The 16,513-nt window shown below is 48.2% G+C and overlaps 2 protein-coding genes across 4 annotated transcripts in view; one reads left to right on the top strand and one right to left on the bottom strand.

Moving 5' to 3' along the window:
* The window catches only part of USP3 (ubiquitin specific peptidase 3), a 92,514-nt gene that overhangs the window by 57,624 nt on the left and 18,377 nt on the right, over nt 1-16,513 (bottom strand). The gene's annotated exons all lie outside the window — the stretch shown is intronic.
* CA12 (carbonic anhydrase 12) overlaps nt 1-16,513 on the top strand; it is a 33,915-nt gene that overhangs the window by 8,210 nt on the left and 9,192 nt on the right. For 2 of the 3 annotated variants that reach the window (XM_053272837.1, XM_053272840.1), the window contains exons 3-8: nt 4,615-4,794; nt 5,830-5,972; nt 8,235-8,330; nt 9,849-9,912; nt 10,736-10,893; nt 13,145-13,271. In XM_053272837.1, coding sequence (XP_053128812.1) covers nt 4,615-4,794; nt 5,830-5,972; nt 8,235-8,330; nt 9,849-9,912; nt 10,736-10,893; nt 13,145-13,271 — 768 coding nt within the window. Of the gene's footprint in view, nt 1-4,614; nt 4,795-5,829; nt 5,973-8,234; nt 8,331-9,848; nt 9,913-10,735; nt 10,894-13,144; nt 13,272-13,790; nt 14,233-16,513 lie in introns of those variants that run through there. The other variant, XM_053272839.1, reaches the window with a different exon arrangement.

Raw genomic sequence — 16,513 nt, 5'->3', positions numbered from 1 at the left:
GTACTGTCTACCCCAGGCCTGCTCAACTGTGGCCCCCAGCTGTTTTTGAACTACAACTCCCATAATCCCCAGCCACAGTGGCCAGTAGCCAGGGATTATGGGGATTGTAGGTCAACATCTGTGGAGGGGGGGGGGGCGAAGTTAAGCAGCCCTGGTCTACATGGACTGGCAGCGGCTTCTCCAAGGTTTCAGATAGGACTCTACCAGTCTCACCTGGAGATGCCGGGAGTCGAACTCGAGACCCTCTCCGGATGCAAAACACAGGATGTATCAGTACTGAAAGTCTGAAGGTTGAAACATGAAGGAGACAAAAGCTGACTGAGGAACTGAGAGAACTCTGTTTGCTTTGAGAACAAACCAAAGCTGGTTTACAGATGAGCAAGGCATCATCTCATACTGTGTGGGAGGAGGCAATGGTCAACCCTTCCTGTACTCTACCAAAGAAGACCACAGGGCTCTGTGGGCGCCAGGAGTCGACACCAACTCGAGGGCAGACTTGATCTTTACTGTCTTTCTGGGCGAGCGCTTGCTTCCTCGTGCTCAGCTTATATAGCTGTAAATGCACAGAGATGTAGGGAGTAAATCTCTGTGAAACTCACTGGGTGACTCTGGGCCAGTCACTTCTCTCTCAGCCTCACCTACCTCACAGGGTTGTTGTGAGGACAAACACAGCCAGCAGGATATATACATACTACTTAACTAGCTTCAGCAAGTAATTGCTCTGCACTCAGTTCAACTCCAGAAAAAGAGGGAGCAAAACAGCAAACACGGTATATCCTGTTGGTTATGTTTGTCCTCACAACCACCCTGTGAGGTAGGTGAGGCTGAGAGAGAAGTGACTGGCCCAGAGTCACCCAGGGACTTTCATGGTTGAGTGGGGATTTGAACCCGGATCACCCCGGTCCTAATCCAGCACGCTAGCCACTACACCACACTGTCGTTTACCACACTATTGAAAGGCAACACCTAAGTCTCTTGTATGCTCTCCTCACTCTGTAAAATGACCTACCATTTGGGGAAGTGGAAAGGCAAACAATATTTGAAGAAACATAGATCCCATCTTCCTGCACATAGGAACACAGGAAGCTGCCATAATACTGAGTCAGACCCTTGGTCCATCTGGCTTAGTATTGTCTTCCCAGACTGGCAGCGGCTTCTCCAAGCTTGCAGGCAGGAATCTCTCTCAGCCCTCTCTTGGAGATGCCACCAGGGAGGGAACTTGGAACCTCCTGCTCTTCCCACAGCAGCCCCATCTTATAGTATTCATGTGTAGTTTCCCATTCACATACAAGCCAGGCTGGATCTTGCTAAGCAAAGGGGACGATTCATGCTTGCTACCACAAGACCAGCTTGCAAGGTGGTATGGGATTTTTTTTAAAAAAATATTTTTTTTGCAGGGGGAATTTCATGAATCCCTCTGTTGAAGTGCCTGGTGTGGCGGTGGGTGGGATGCTCGATGTTTGCTCTTTTGCTCCCTCTTTTTCTGGAGTTGAACTGAGTGCAGAGCAATTCCCTGCGTCATTGCTGAAGCGAGTTGTCCTCCCCCTGAATGACTTTCCCACCATGTGATGAGTCACATTAGAACGGAGTACCTGGCCCTGCTGTTACTTGTGCAGGAAACTGTACGGCATTAAGACCGGCCCGCCCTGCTGGAGTTTCTCAATTCTCAGAAGTCAATTAAGAAAATAGCACATCACGCGCTATGAAATGGCTGTGATCCTGGGAAACCCCCACTTTCTCAAAAGACATGCATTGTGCTGAATGTGGTCGTGGAGTCACAGGTGAGGTGACCCTGCCCAAACACAGACCTTGGGGAAGGGGCCGTCCCTGCAGCCTCCGGCTAAAACGGGGACGTGGATCAGAGGCAAAGTGCAACAGGGCAGAAAATAATACTGATCTCTTGATCGGTAAGTGTAGAAAGTTATTCAGTAACAAATGGACAAAGTTGCTGCTGCTGCGATTATTATCTATTATCTATTCTTCTTCTTCTTCTTCTTCTTCTTATTCTTATTCTTATTCTTATTCTTATTATTATTATTATTAAATTGTAGTCCAACAACATCTGGGGATCCATGGTTGAGAACCCTTAATTTAAACAGCTGTTATGTTCCTTTTGATTATGCTGTGCTTTTAACTATTAATGTATTTGCAGTTGTTTTTGGTTGTGCATCTCTTTGTGCTTTGGAAAAATGGAATGCAATATGTTGAGAATATCTCACGAGGAAGATAGGAAGCTGCCTTCTACGGAGTCAGACCCTTGGTCCATCTAGCTGAGTATTGTCTGCACAGACTGGCAGCGGCTTCTCCAAGGTTGCGAGCAGGAGTCTCTCCCAGCCCTATCTTGGAGATGCTGCCAGGGAGGGAACTTGGGACCTTCTGCATGCAAGTATGCAGGTGCTCTTCCCAGAGCAGCCCTGTCCCCTGAAGGGAAGATCTTATAGTGCTCAGCATATAGTGTAGCTATAACTGAGCCTCCCGAGGGTCCCCAGCTCTAACCCCCCCCCCATTTTCTTCATTATCTCCCTCACTCTAAGGGGCCACCGGGGAGAGAAGCAAACACAGGCCCCCTCTCCCCTAACTACACCTCTGGTGCTCAGACATGTAATCTCCCAGTCAAATGCAAACCAGGGCAGACCCTGCTTAGCAAAGGGGACCATGCATGCTTGCTACCAGACTATTGCAGTCTTACTGGCAGGGACATTACTGCTCAAGACTGAATCGGACATTAACCTTAGAATGACCTTGGAACAGAAGTTCTTGGAACATTAAATCCAAAGCATGTCATTGCAACATTAGTGTTTCCCTTTTCATTACTTTCCACTAGCTCTACCAGGCTGGAGTTCTAATCAAGGTCAGACTTCCTAATGGTTTCTCAAGAGGAGAAGGGGGGCGGGGCAGGCTGGCTCTCAGAACAGCCATGAATGCACAGAGGTCTATCAGGCCAGCTCATCTACTGGGCCACAATACCATCTGGCCAGTGTGGCTAGGGATGATGGGAGTTGTAGTCCAACAAGATCTGGGGACCCAAAGTTGGGAACCTCTATCTATCTGGAAATAGGCTATAGTCCATGAATGTGTGTGCTACAACAAATCTGCAAGTCTTTAAGGTAACACAAGACACTGTTGTTTCTGCTGCTACAGATGCACATAGCTTTCTCTTTGGCATTGTTGTACATTGTGCTGGAGCTGGCAGGGAGGCAGAATAGTGGCACAGCTCACAAATGGGGGGAAGAAAAGACAGAGGGCAAGATCTGTTTGGGGAGAGATGAGCAGATGGGGAGAGGTGTGTGACTGCCCACAGGGCTGCCGCCTAATGCTGCATTTGACCAAGATGCTGCCTGGGTGCTTTCCAGCCTAACTGCTCAACAGCAGCAAAATGCCTCTGTTCAGGCAAGTCACATACGAAATGTAAACAGCAGGGGGAGCAGCAGTCTTGCGGAAACGAACAACCCAAAAAAACAGCAACTTCTTTACACTGGATAGATGACATTCTAGCTCTTTATCACAGTGATTAAATTCGAAACAAGGAAATGTGAACATAGGAACATAGGAAACTGCCATATACTGAGTCAGACCATTGGTCTATCTAGCTCAGTATTGTCTTCACAGACTGGCAGCGGCTTCTCCAAGGTTGCAGGCAGGAATCTCTCTCAGCCCTATCTTGGAGATGCTGCCAGGGAGGGAACTTGAAACCTTCTGCTCTTCCCAGAGCGGCTCCATGCCCTGAGGGGAATATCTTGCAGTGCTCACACATCAAGTCTCCCATTCATATGCAACCAGGGCAGACCCTGCTTAGCTATGGGGACAAGTCATGCTTGCTACCACAAGACCAGCTCTCCTCTCCACAAAGAACAGCATGCTGCTGTCTGCGTAGGGACTGCAGTGTCACAACGCAGGAAGTGTGGAAGCACACTTCAGAGATCCAATGTGACTCCGTTGCAGGGTGTAATCTGGAAAGCACCCTGGCAAGCTGGCCATTTAAAACCCAATATGCCATTTCAGCTGGAGGAAATGCAAGCAGGATGTCCTGAGTCCTGTCTGCATGCAATACTGCATGGAAGCATTAAGATCACCCAAAGTCTCGGCTTGGGTGGGATCCCCCAAACCTCACCATGCAACATGCTTCTTGCCAACAAAGATTTTCCCCTAGATCCAGCAAGGGTGGACTCAGCAGGGCACAGGCGAACCCCTCCTCTTGTGCAAGCCTCATGGAAAGGAATGGGAATGGATCATGCCCAAGGAAAACTGGAGCATAGGGGAATGACGTTTGGATTTGCCACTCTAAGCACACGGTGCAGACCAGGGGGTCTCAGACTTGGGTCCCGAGGTGGGATTCTCAAACTTGAGTCCAACAACATCTGGGGACGCAAGTTTGGAAACCCCCGATGCAGGGCGTTGCAGGAAGGCCCGGGTTCAAATCTCCACTCAGCCATCTTTGGTGCTTGGGCCATTTGTTCTCTCGCAGTCTAATGGATCTCACAGGCCTGTTGCGAATATAAACATGGGAGGAAGATGCCATTCAGAAGTTCTGGGAGGGAGGGAGGGAGGGAGGGATGCAGGGTACATGCCTGCATCCCTGGTAACATCTGGATTCCTTTGTCGCCTCTCTCCTAGGTTCTGATGGGGAGAAAGTGTGGCCCCAAAAGTACCCCTTTTGTGGCAGAGGTTTCCAGTCTCCCATAGATTTTCACAATGATATTCTTCAATACGATTCCACTCTTCTGCCAATCGAACTGCAGGGCTACAATGTGTCATCCACTGAACAGTTTCTCTTGACCAATAATGGACATTCGGGTAAGGGGAACTAATATGGAATGTGAGAACTCTAAAGGAACACAGGAAGCTGCCATACACTGAGTCAGACCCTTGGTCCATCTCGCTCAGTATTGTCTTCACAGACTGGCAGCGGCTTCTCTGAGGTTGCAGGCAAGAATCTCTCTCAGCCCTGTCTTGGAGATGCTGCCAGGGAGGGAACCTGGAAACTTCTTGCTCTTCCCAGAGTGGCGGCTCCATCCCCTGAGGGGAATATCTTGCAGTGTTCACACTTCTAGTCTCCCATTCATATGCAACCAGGGTGGAACCTGCTTAGCTAGGGGGAGAAGTCATGCTTGCTACCACAAGACCAGCTCTCCTCTGGACCATCATTGGACCATTATTATGGAAATTGGACCTTTATTTTTTATGTTTATCATAGGAAGCTGCCATATACTGAGCCAGACCGTTGATCCATCTAGCTCAGTACTGTCACTCTACACTGACCGGCAGCGGCTCTCCAAGGTTCCAGGCAGGAGTCTCTCTCCTAGCCCTACCTGGAGATGCTGCCAGGGATTGAACCTGAGACCTTCTGCATTCAAAGCAGATGTTCTTCCATTGAGTTGTGGCCCCATCCCCAGAGGGGAATATCTCACAGGGCTAACATGTAGTCTCCCATCCAAATGCAAACCAAGGCAGACCCTCCTTAGCAAGGGGGACAATTCATGCTAGCTACCACGAGCTCAATATCAAAGAACAAATAATAATCATCATACTGTAATTTGCATTTATGAAGTACTTTAGACCAGGGATTCTCAAACTTGGGACCCCAGATGTTGTTGGACTACAACTCTCATCATGCCAGAGGGGATTATGGGGATTGTAGTCCAGCCTGGGGACCCAAGGTTGAGAACTGCTGTACTAAGGGCCACAGGGAGATTGCCCTTCCAAACTTAACACTTGCCTTTAAAGCTATAAAGGCATTTTCTGAGCCTCCCCATCACCTGAGGTTGGGGCATCTGCTCGCGCATTCCGAGTATGAAATGCTCTGTGTATCAGCATCATCTTCTCCCACAGTGAAAATGAGCCTCTCTCCGATGATGCACATTCGGAGCCTGCCTTCCCAGTACTCTGCAGCTCAGCTCCACTTGCACTGGGGGAACCAGAACAAGCCAGAAGGATCCGAACACACGATTGGAGGGAAGCATTTTGCTGCTGAAGTAAGACAATGGTGAATCTATTCATTGCATATAGTTTCATTCTTAAGAAGGCAAGGAGTTAGTAGGTACTAGCTTACAGAGGACAGAAAGCTGGAGGTTTTTCCTCAATGCTGCCTCAATATTTTGCATCTGCAAGTGAAATGCTGCTGCAGTCAAATCCATGGAGTGTGGGGTTCTGTGGGTCTGTATAAATAGGATTCAGGGGACCCAGACTGACTCCACACTAGTTCAGAATAGCAATCCTGGGCACTTTCCAAACTAAACCCTACAACGGGGTTAGGACAAATCTCAGAAGTGTGCTTCCACACTTCCCGTGTCATGACACCGCAGTCTCTACGTGGACAGCAAGGTGCCGTTCACATTTCCCATGCCTTGTTGCGAATTTAATCACTGTTATATAGAGCAAGGACGTCGCATATCCGGCGTGAAAAAGTTGCTGGTTTTTGAGTTGTTAGTCACTGTGAAACTGCTCCCCCTGCTGTTTACGGCCTGAATGTGACTTGCCCGAATGGAGGCATTTTGCTGCTAATGAGCAGCTAGTCTGGAAAGCACCCTGCTGGGTACTTTCCAGATTTCACTCTACCACAGGGGTAAAATGCTTCAGCTTGGCAGGATCATATTGAAAACAATCCCCAGAATCTCAAACTCCTACAACGGGAAAATGCATCTACTTTTTTGTGATCCACATGCAACGTTGTAGCACTATATTGCAAAGATAAAATCTGAAGTAAGGCATCAGAAGTGTGAACGGGCCCTTGCTGTCAGCACAGGGACTGCAGTGTCATAACACAGGACGTACGGAAGCAGGTCCATAGTGACACTGTTGTGGGGTTTAATCTGGAAAGCACCCTGCATTAGTACACTTCTTACAGGAAGGTCAGGTAATGCCTTTGCTATCCTATTAGGAAGCAAAGGAACATAGGAAGCTGCCTTCTACTGAGTGGGTCAGACCTTTGGCCCATCTAGCTCAGTATTGTCCACACTGACTGGCAGCAACTGTCCAAGATACCAGGCAGGAGTCTCTCTCCCAGCCCTACCCGGAGATGTGGCCAGGAAGTGATCCTGGGACTTTCTGCATGCAAAGCAGATGCTCTGCCATGGAGTCACGGCCCCGTCCCCCACTCCAAGCTTTCCAGCAGGCCCCTCTGGCCTTTCCCCAGACTTGATTCGTGGCCATTGGCCTGTCTTGCAACTGTCCTGCCAGCCTGTTCTGTGTGGGCTGGCCAAGCACTATAGAGGCACGTGGTTAAGTGGAGTGGCCTGCTGATGACGACCTGCTTGCTGATGCCCCACAACTGCCTGCTCGCGCTGCTCTTCCCATGCCCTGCCCTTTGTAGTCCAACATCATCTGGGAACCCCCTGCGGTAGCATGCTCGGATGGCTGCCGTTCAGTCCCCTCCCTCTAAGACAGAGGGGTGGTGGGGAGTCCCTTGAAGTGTAACTGGTGGCCCTGCTTTTGCACAGTACGAGCTCTGAGGTTTGCCCTCCAGAACAGCTGGGAGGAGACGGCCAGGAGCACAGCACAATCCAGTCAGTGGGTTCCACCGTGAATTGTCATTACATGGTGCAATTCCTTCCATTCATAGCCACTAAGCTGTCTCATGTCTCAGCCTAATTAGAAGTCTCAGCTAGGGAAGCACAGAGGCATTGCCGTTTAGAATTCCACATCAGTGACAAAGGACTTTTGGGTGTGCAAGGGAGGGAAACCAACACCACCGCAGGCCCTGACCTCATCATTCACCCTGGCGCAGGCAGCAAATTCTCCGGCAGAAGCCTCATTGCAGGATCAGGCTCTTGCACAGCTCCTTCTCATTTCAAGGTGAAGTTTCTGGCAGATTGCATTCATGGGCCAGATCCATGATTGGATTCCCGCCACACACACACACACACTGCTGCCCCAAATCTGCTCTTGCTGGTTTGGGCTGTGCACAAGGAGCTTCCAGTGCACTGCCCCACCCCGCCCCACCTCCACCACAAAACCAGCATCCGTCCCATCCTGAGGCTTGTGCAGAAAACAAACCCAAGGGGCACGAGAGCAAGAGGCCCTGGCCCTCCTCCTTCCTTTCAGCCTCTCCGCTACAACCAGCAGGGCCAGCTCATTTTGGGTTCCAGATGCACGCAGGCTTTGAATGGCTTCTTGGGCTCTGTTTTCCTCCGAAGCAGCACTGCAATGGGAAGGCCCTCTTCTCTTTGGGGAGTTTGGGGCGCATTCAGCCAATAGCGTGGGATAACGTTGTCTGCTGCACTGCTCCCTCTCTGCAGCTCCACATCGTGCATTACAACTCCGAGAGATATCCAGACATGGCGTCGGCCATGGATAAGTCTGACGGGCTGGCGGTCTTGGCCATCCTGATTGAGGTATATACAGGGCTGGCGTGGGGGCACTGAGATGGCGGTGGAATGTGTGTGGGGAGGGCGCCGGTTTTGAGCAGAATGGGAGCCAGGGCATAGGGGTGCCATGTGGGTAGAAAATGCACCGGGAATATGCCCTGTTGCCCTGTGGGCCAGTCCGAGCCTGGGCATATCATATGCCGCAGCAGCTCCCCTTCTCACCACTCAGAAAGAGGACGGAAGCTCCAACTTCCATGGACCACTTTCCCAACTGGGGGTCCTTAATCACACACACGTCCCCAACAGCAAAGTGTTTACACACTTCAAAATACTAGCACCACCATTTCCCAGGGGAGAAAATGAAACTCTGTCTCCCAAGGGCAAAACTGGGATAGGTAATGCATCCAAAAAGCTAAGATGGGGGGCTTTGCAGACAGGGCTGTTACCCCGAATCTCCTTCAGGAGAGAGTCCTGTGCGTGTTCACACACCAGCCAAACATACCCCGAAGTCCCTTCAAGATCCTGGGAAGCAGTCCACACACAAATCGGGCGTTGTCTTCCAAATTCTAGCTTAATGTCCAAGGACATTTCTTCTGAGATGCCATGCGGGGGGGGGGGGGGGACTGCTGCCCAAATGGGATTGAACAGCCCGGGGGCAGGGGGGGCTTCTGCCAGGCCCTCCTGGACACAACAAGAAAGTCAACCTCCCCTTCCTTGGTCCCTTAAACGTTTGCTTTGTTCTTCCAGGGATGTTCTGCTAACAGCTGAGCAAGCTTTAATTAGGACTATTAAGTATTTTAGAGCGTGGTCATTCCAAGGTGATCCCTCACCGCAAGATCAGGGCAGGGCAAGGTTATCGAGAAGCCAACGGGACAGAACTAAAGGTCTATTTGTGCCTGAAATGAAATGACCTCAGCCCATTAAATTGATGGCTAGCTGTATTTTGCCAGCAAACAAAGGCATACATCAAACAGCAGGGCTGAATCAAGACATTTTGGTGTCTGAGGCAGAAAACCCAAAAAGCAAATTAACATGGGGCACAATCCCCCCCCAGACCATCTCCTACACAAGCTCCATTGAAATGAATGGGGGTCATGCAAGAGCACCTCTGTGCCCAGTGGCAGAGATCTTCTGTTCTGCTGCCCTTGATGACATCCAGCAATGATTTGCAGAGCTGAAGGTTCTAGAAATGTAGGAAGCTGCCCTATACTGAGTCAGACCATTCATCCATCTAACTCAATAATGTCTACAATGACTGGCAGTGTCGCTCCAGGGTTGCAGGCAGGAGTCTTTCCCAGCCCTACCTGGAGATGCTGCCAGGGAAGAAACCTGGGAGTCCTTCTGCATGCAAAGCAGATGCTCTGACTCTGAGCTACAACCCCATCCCTAAGGAGAAAGAGTCTCATCACCCAGTATTCCCAGGTATCTCCCATTCAAATACTAACCAGGTCGACCCTGTTTAGCTTCCGAGATCAGGTGCGATATAGCCACAGACTCTACACAGATGTTATCTCTTAGACCAGATATCCTCTCCATTTGTTACAGACAGGCCCATTCAACCCTTCCTATGAAAAGATCTTCAGCCATTTCCAAAGCGTGAAATACAAAGGTAAGAAAGGGCTGTACCACCTGCACAAAACTTCCACTGCTGAAAACAGTCTCACCTGGGCATTTGGATTTGGGCAGTTCAGTGCAGATATGTTTTAACTGCAGGTGGCATTCCTGGCTATTAGCTGTGCTACATAAATTTTGCTTTCATGTCTGCTTCATTGCAACACAGGACCCAGACAGAATGCATTAATTTGTTTACAAGCAAGCAATCATCCACATAATCTATTCACATTAACCGATAACCCACAGAAGCCCTGTTCATGTGTCATGTTAAACACTCATGCAATGTGTGTACACAGGCAGTGTCATTCACATTTGATGTTGGACACAGGCACAGCAGCACACTTTCTATCTCATAATGTCAAACCAATAGTTCTAGTCCTGCCCGCTGGAGAAATAGAGAACCCAGCTTTCTGATAAAGTATGCTGCACATTCTGCCCATATTTCACCCAAGACCTCCCCCTCTGGTGGTCCAATTCACTGTCTCCCTACCCTTCTCGCAGAGATAACAGTTAGCCAGCAAAGGCCAACAAGTCATCGCGATGGAAGAAACCGTAGCTCCTGTCTGGGTTCAAAGTGAGTTTTTTCAGAAGCCAGCCACACTAAAGAGCTGTCAACAGTTCCAACTTGTAGAGCAAACTGCAGCTGGCTACTGAAGGTATTCATCTTCTGAACACAGAGATGAGCCATTCTATTCGGAATAATGGAAGAGAAGGCACAGAGGAGGAAAATTAAGAAAAGTTTCACCCCAGAACAAGAAGTTGAGATGTGGGACATTAAGAATACAGTCAATAAAACACAGACCACCCATCTCTTTCAGATCAGGAAACTTCCGTCCAAGGGTTCAACATCCAAGAGTTGCTCCCAGACAAGCTGGATGAATATTACCGCTACGAAGGATCCCTGACCACTCCTCCTTGCTACCCAAGTGTGCTCTGGACCGTGTTCCGAAAGCCCGTTCAAATTTCACAAGAACAGGCAAGTGTTCCATGAAAATACCTCTGCTCCAGTGTTTAATTCTGGAAACACTGACCTGCCCGAGGACATGTTGTTGGACATCCTTTAGCCATGGTGACTGGGGATGATGGGAGTTGTAGTTCAACAACATCTGGGGGCCCAAGTTTGAGAACTCTTGAAGGTCGTTCTCATGACCGGTTCTACCCAGATTAGGGCAAACCTACCTGGGTAGAGCCGGTTATGAGAAGCACTGGGATCAGTCCCAATCCCAGTGCTCCATGATAGAGCTGCCCAGGTTTTTTACCTGGCTAACAGTAGGGCAGAAGGGGTGCACGTGTGAATGCTTGGGCTGCCTGCAGCCTGAGCATTTACAAAGCCAGGTGGCAGGAGTGCCCGGCAGCAGGGGAATCTCCCAATGCACCACACTCCTGGGCGTTTTCCAGGCTATGGGATTTGCAGTGCTTAAAGTGTTGCAAAGTGTTATGGAATGAGGCAGCCATATGAAACCATGAGTGCAGCGATTCTCAGGCAGTATTATATGCAACGTGACAAGGTTTTGCCTGTCCATATTGCCCGTCACTGCAGCGGTTTTTCCAGGCAGGGAGCTTCCACATTCCACCTCTGGAACGCATCCACTGGCCCCTCCTCCTCTTCAGTTTCAGGCCAATGGGGTTGCGGAGGAAGAGGGGGATCGCTGACATGATGGAACTTAAAAAAAAAAATCTCAGAGCACTTGTGCAAATCTGCCAGCAGGGCGAAGTGCCGTTCCAAAACAATGCCTTTTATCCTTGCAGACTAGCGCAAGACAATTTAAAGATAAGCAATTTAAGGCTAGTGCAATTGTCAGGCTAGGGCAAGACAATTTAAATATATATATATATATATATATATATATATATATATATATATATATATATATATAATAAATAAATATATATATATATATATATATATATATATATATATATAATGATGGAGAAGGAGGGAGCAGGTGAAGGGGAGGTGAGTGCTCCTCCAGTGAGGGCGAGCAATTTGAAGACATGGGGGGGGGCGTGGAGTGGAGCACAGAGGAGAAACTGCACTGTTATTAAGGGGCAGGCCAACGGAAAAGATTAAAGCAGGGGAGAGCTGCCCTTTGGAAATTCTGCTCATTTAAAAGGCCTAAAAGAGAGATACAGGCCCTTTTCTACAAATCCCATTCCTTGACTAAATAACAGGAGATGCTTTCGGGATCAGCAGCCGAAAGCATCAGTGAATGGGCTTGCACCTTTGCACAAAAACCCATGCATACAAATTAAAAATATATATATTTAGAGAAGAGGTCAGAGAGAGTTAGGAGAGGGGCAGCAAGAGCAAAAAATCGTGAGGTGGAAGGGAGAGTCTTCCCCCTTGCCACCGTAAGCAGCGCCTGCCGCCTCCCCGGCCTCCAGTGGGGGTGGAAGGGAAGGGAGACTATCGCCCTTGCTGCTGTATGCAGCTCCCACTGACTGCCCCCCCCCCCGTCATGAAAGCTAAACATTTGAAGAGGCAGGAAGACTTCGAAAAAGTCATTTTTTAAAGAAATAGAAAAAACTGTCCATACTGCCACTTGCTGCAGCACATAAAGTCCGTATCAAGCCTCCCTACAACGGAGAAATACAGCTACTTTCCTGAAACTAATTTACAATGTTATAGGGCAAAATCACATCATTATAATTCGAATCCAGGCATGGGAAATCTGAACGACACCCTTCTGACAATGCAGCGACACCAGTGTAGAGACACGGGCAATATGGACGAGCACTTAGTGGACACGCTGCAAGTCCGTTGCAGCGTGTAATCTGGAAAGCGCCCAGGTGCGGTGCATTGTGGGATGCTGGAGGACTTCCTCCTCTGGCTCCCAACTCTGCCACTTGCTGCAGCTCAGCTCATGTACAATGGTGAGTGACAGAACTGTCAAGGAAGGGTGATCGTGTGCGGAGAGGCAGGCAGGTAGGAATCTGCCTCCCTGCCTGCCCTCCCCAGTGAGGCCGTGTGAACGACCTTTTGCTTTTATATATACTTCTCTCCAATTCCATCCCCCCCCCCAATTATATGGTGTGTATGTTAATTCTGTTAGTGCATTAACTATTCTTTGGAGAGCGACCACCAGTTCAGGAAGAGATAGTCAAGCAAAGTTAATGTGGAAATCGGAGGAAATTCCCCAGCTGCATCAAACTCTGGGCAACAGAAGAAGTTGCCCAAAGAAACCGTGTCTTCCAGCCACTCCAACGCTTGTGTCTTCTGCTCTCAGCTGCTGGCCCTGGAAACGGCCCTGTATTGCACCCAGCCCAACGACCCGGCCCCTCTGGAAATGGTGGACAACTTCCGGGGAGTCCAGGAGTTCGACGAGAGGCTGGTTTCTGTCTCCTTCCGACAAGGTAAGCAGCACAAGACAGACACCATTGTGCAAAGAAACATTAAGAGGATTGTTTAAATGGACTCTGAATAGTGGAGGGAAAATTGAGGGCTTTGGGCCCCCAGGACTAGCAACGAGGGTCTGCCCCATTGATCTCCGGATAATAGGTGCCAGATTGGAGTCTATGGCACTTACAGAGGATGTGGTGAGTGTTTATGCACTAGATCCCAATGACCCCGTATGCAGTTTATGGGAATGCAAGATGAGGGCTTTGATAGTACAGGGGTCCCCAGATGTTGTTGACTACAACTCCCATCATCCCCAGCCTCAAAGGTCACAAAGTCTATTTCAAATGCGTGCAGAAGCCCTAGTCTACAGTCTGGGATTTTATACATTATCTCCTATACCTGGTCTCAGAGGGACTGGTGTTTTTTAAAGTTCATTGTCAGCGTTTATGTTGTTTAGTATTGGGATAACACAATTTCATTTGCTAAAAACCTGAAGTTGTGCACCTAAAAGGAATCACCACTTTGCATTGCAGGGAGATTGTTTCTGGGGAGTTTCAAAGGATCTGACGAAGCCCTTCTGGAGATTGAGTCTGACACGTAAAAAGCAGGAAAGGCTCATACTGATGGGTTGCAGAAATCCACTGTCATGAGTGCAAAAATTAGCCATCTGACTCAGGGGACATGAAAGGCCACTATAACTGGCTGAAGGGCCCTTATCACGTGGTTCTGAATTAATGCCAAATCAATGCAAAGGAAACATCCCTCTTTGGCTTCTTTTGTGGCAACTGGACTGCAGTGTCAAAGTGTGTTGAGTTGCACACAGCAAATACATTTCAAATGCAATCCTAAACACACTTCCTAAGCCTCAGAGTACTCAGTGGGCCATACTTCTGAGTAAACATGCATAGGATTGCCCTGTTGGTTGGTTGCTATCCTGCTGCTATAGGGAACTCTTAGGAGAGATTCTCACTGGTTTTCTAAAGTCCTTGAAACTGAAAGCAGGGATCCCCAACCTTAGGTCCCCAGATGTTCTTGGACTACAACTCCCATCAGCTCACTTCAGCCACTGTGGCCGGGGATGACGGGAGTTGTAGTCTAACCACATCTGGAGACCCAAGGTTGGGGACCACTAACTTTATTATTTATGTATTTATTACTACAGCACATCAATGATCTGGGGAAGTGTTTCAGTTTGGCAATTTGACTGAGGCATTAACCCAGTAACAGAGTACTTGGAAAATAAATGGGGGGGGGCGCACAAAGGGCAAAAGTGCATTTGTGGGGTGGACTTTGTCCCACAGGTTTGATTTCTGAAAGAAAAACCACTGTGTACGTTGCAATAATGCTCCCACCCTAAACATATATAGAGCTGAGCCCCTGGGGAACTATATAGACTGATGGTTTTCATATATTTATTGACCGATGATAATCAAGTAAAACATTAAAAGTGCCCACACCAATTAAGATCTACTGCTTTGGGATCTAAAACAAAGTTCAGCATGCCCATGGTCTATGGGAATTAATGCTCAAAGCTCAATTGTCAAGCACTGAAGTCCCACTGACTTCCTTGACTGGTTCACACATCATGATTTTAGGTGTACACCTAAGGATTTTCAGTCATACATACACCTACACATACAGTGTGTGAATGAGGCGAATGTGGGTCCTGCAGGCACACCCAACACCAGAGAGCCAGAATTGGCCACGGTTCTCTTTCAAGCCTGTTGCAGACAACAAGAAGCTTAGGTTTGCTGCCCCAGAACATGGGAGAGCGAGATGCCCCAAATGGTATCTTCACAATACGACTGACTTCTTGTCGTAACTTGTTTGAAAAATCAGCAGGAACAAAGATGGCTAATTTTTGAGTCTATAAGAGTCTTTATTTTCTCCTCAAACTAGAGCAGGGAGGGAATGGGTTTAGAAATAGTGGGAGGGGGACATCATCAGGGAGACTGCTTTTCTAATTGTATTATGTTTTGTATAATTTTTCTCTTGGTCACAGAATTGTAATAAACACAGGTCTCAACTCTATGCCTTGTACAGCATATTTCATTCAGAGAAGTAGAAAGAAGTGAAATGAGGCAGTTGATGTCCTTAGCCCATTAGTGGGCAATACTGGTAAAACCTCAGCTGGAGTTGGGTTCTGAGCACCGCTCTTCAGTGATGCCGTAGACAAGCTAGAAAAGAGCCAGACGGCTGTGACAAGGCCAACAAAAGGCCAAGACTACCACGACTCAAGTAAATTTGCCAGTGGGCCAGCCCATCTGTTAAACCAGGGGTTCTCAACCTTGGGTCCCAGATGCTGTTGGACTACAACTCCCATCACCCCCTGCAAGAAGGGCAGAAGGCCATTGTGGCAGGGGGTGATGGGAGCTGCAGTTTTCAGGTCCCTCCAAGCCAGTTCCATTGTGTGTTCCAGGAAGCCACTCGCATTCCTTTCCAAATAAGGGAGTAAGTAACTTGCAGGAGTCACCCACAATCTTTAAAACATGACAGAAGATGCACCCTGCAGAGGACGATCCAGAGGTGGCTCCAACTATCGCTAGCCTTGCTTTGGTCCTGTGTTCTGGATCTCTCCTGTAATAATCGCGAAACAGATCTGAATGAACACAGAGATCTTTATCTCTGCTTCTTTATTTAGTCAAGCGCAAACCTGTTTGGTTCCTTCAGTGGAAGGACAAAATACAGATGAGAGAGGCAGAGGAGGACCAAAGGTGGTGGTTGTACATCACCCAGAGCCTTCAGACAGGATGGTATAGAAATGCAATTAATTAAATTAAATTAATTAATTAATGGTTTGTGCTCATGCTATGGGTTTTTTAAATGATCCTCGGAGCACATCGAAGTGGAATAGTCAGTCCTAGAAGTAGGATTCTACCAGTGAGAGCCTGATTATTTTAGCAGTCACATTGCATCAGTGGAAGCAATCATTTCTTGAAAGATGGAGACAGAAAGCCATACACCTGTCCCACCCTGATTTCACTTGATACATCTTGACATTATGTGCATTTTTCTGGAAGAGGGCATTCATTTTTCAAAACCGCAACGGATCTCATAACACCTAAACCACAAAAGCTTTTGCTGCTTATATTTGTTATCTTTTAACAACAAAGACTCGTCTAAGTTCTTTCTGCAATAGTCTTAAAAAGAAAAAAATATTTCTAGACTCAGAATTTTTAGCAGGGGGACACTGGAGCAGGTATTAGTGAAACTGTTTCAGATGATTGTCCCGTGAACCTGTTCCATGTCTCTGTCT

Source organism: Hemicordylus capensis, chromosome 10 (genome assembly GCF_027244095.1).
Source record: "Hemicordylus capensis ecotype Gifberg chromosome 10, rHemCap1.1.pri, whole genome shotgun sequence".
Classification (NCBI taxonomy): Eukaryota; Metazoa; Chordata; class Lepidosauria; order Squamata; family Cordylidae; genus Hemicordylus; species Hemicordylus capensis.
The sequence above is the reverse complement of the archived record's forward strand: the minus strand, read 5'-3'. Positions and strand labels throughout refer to the sequence as shown.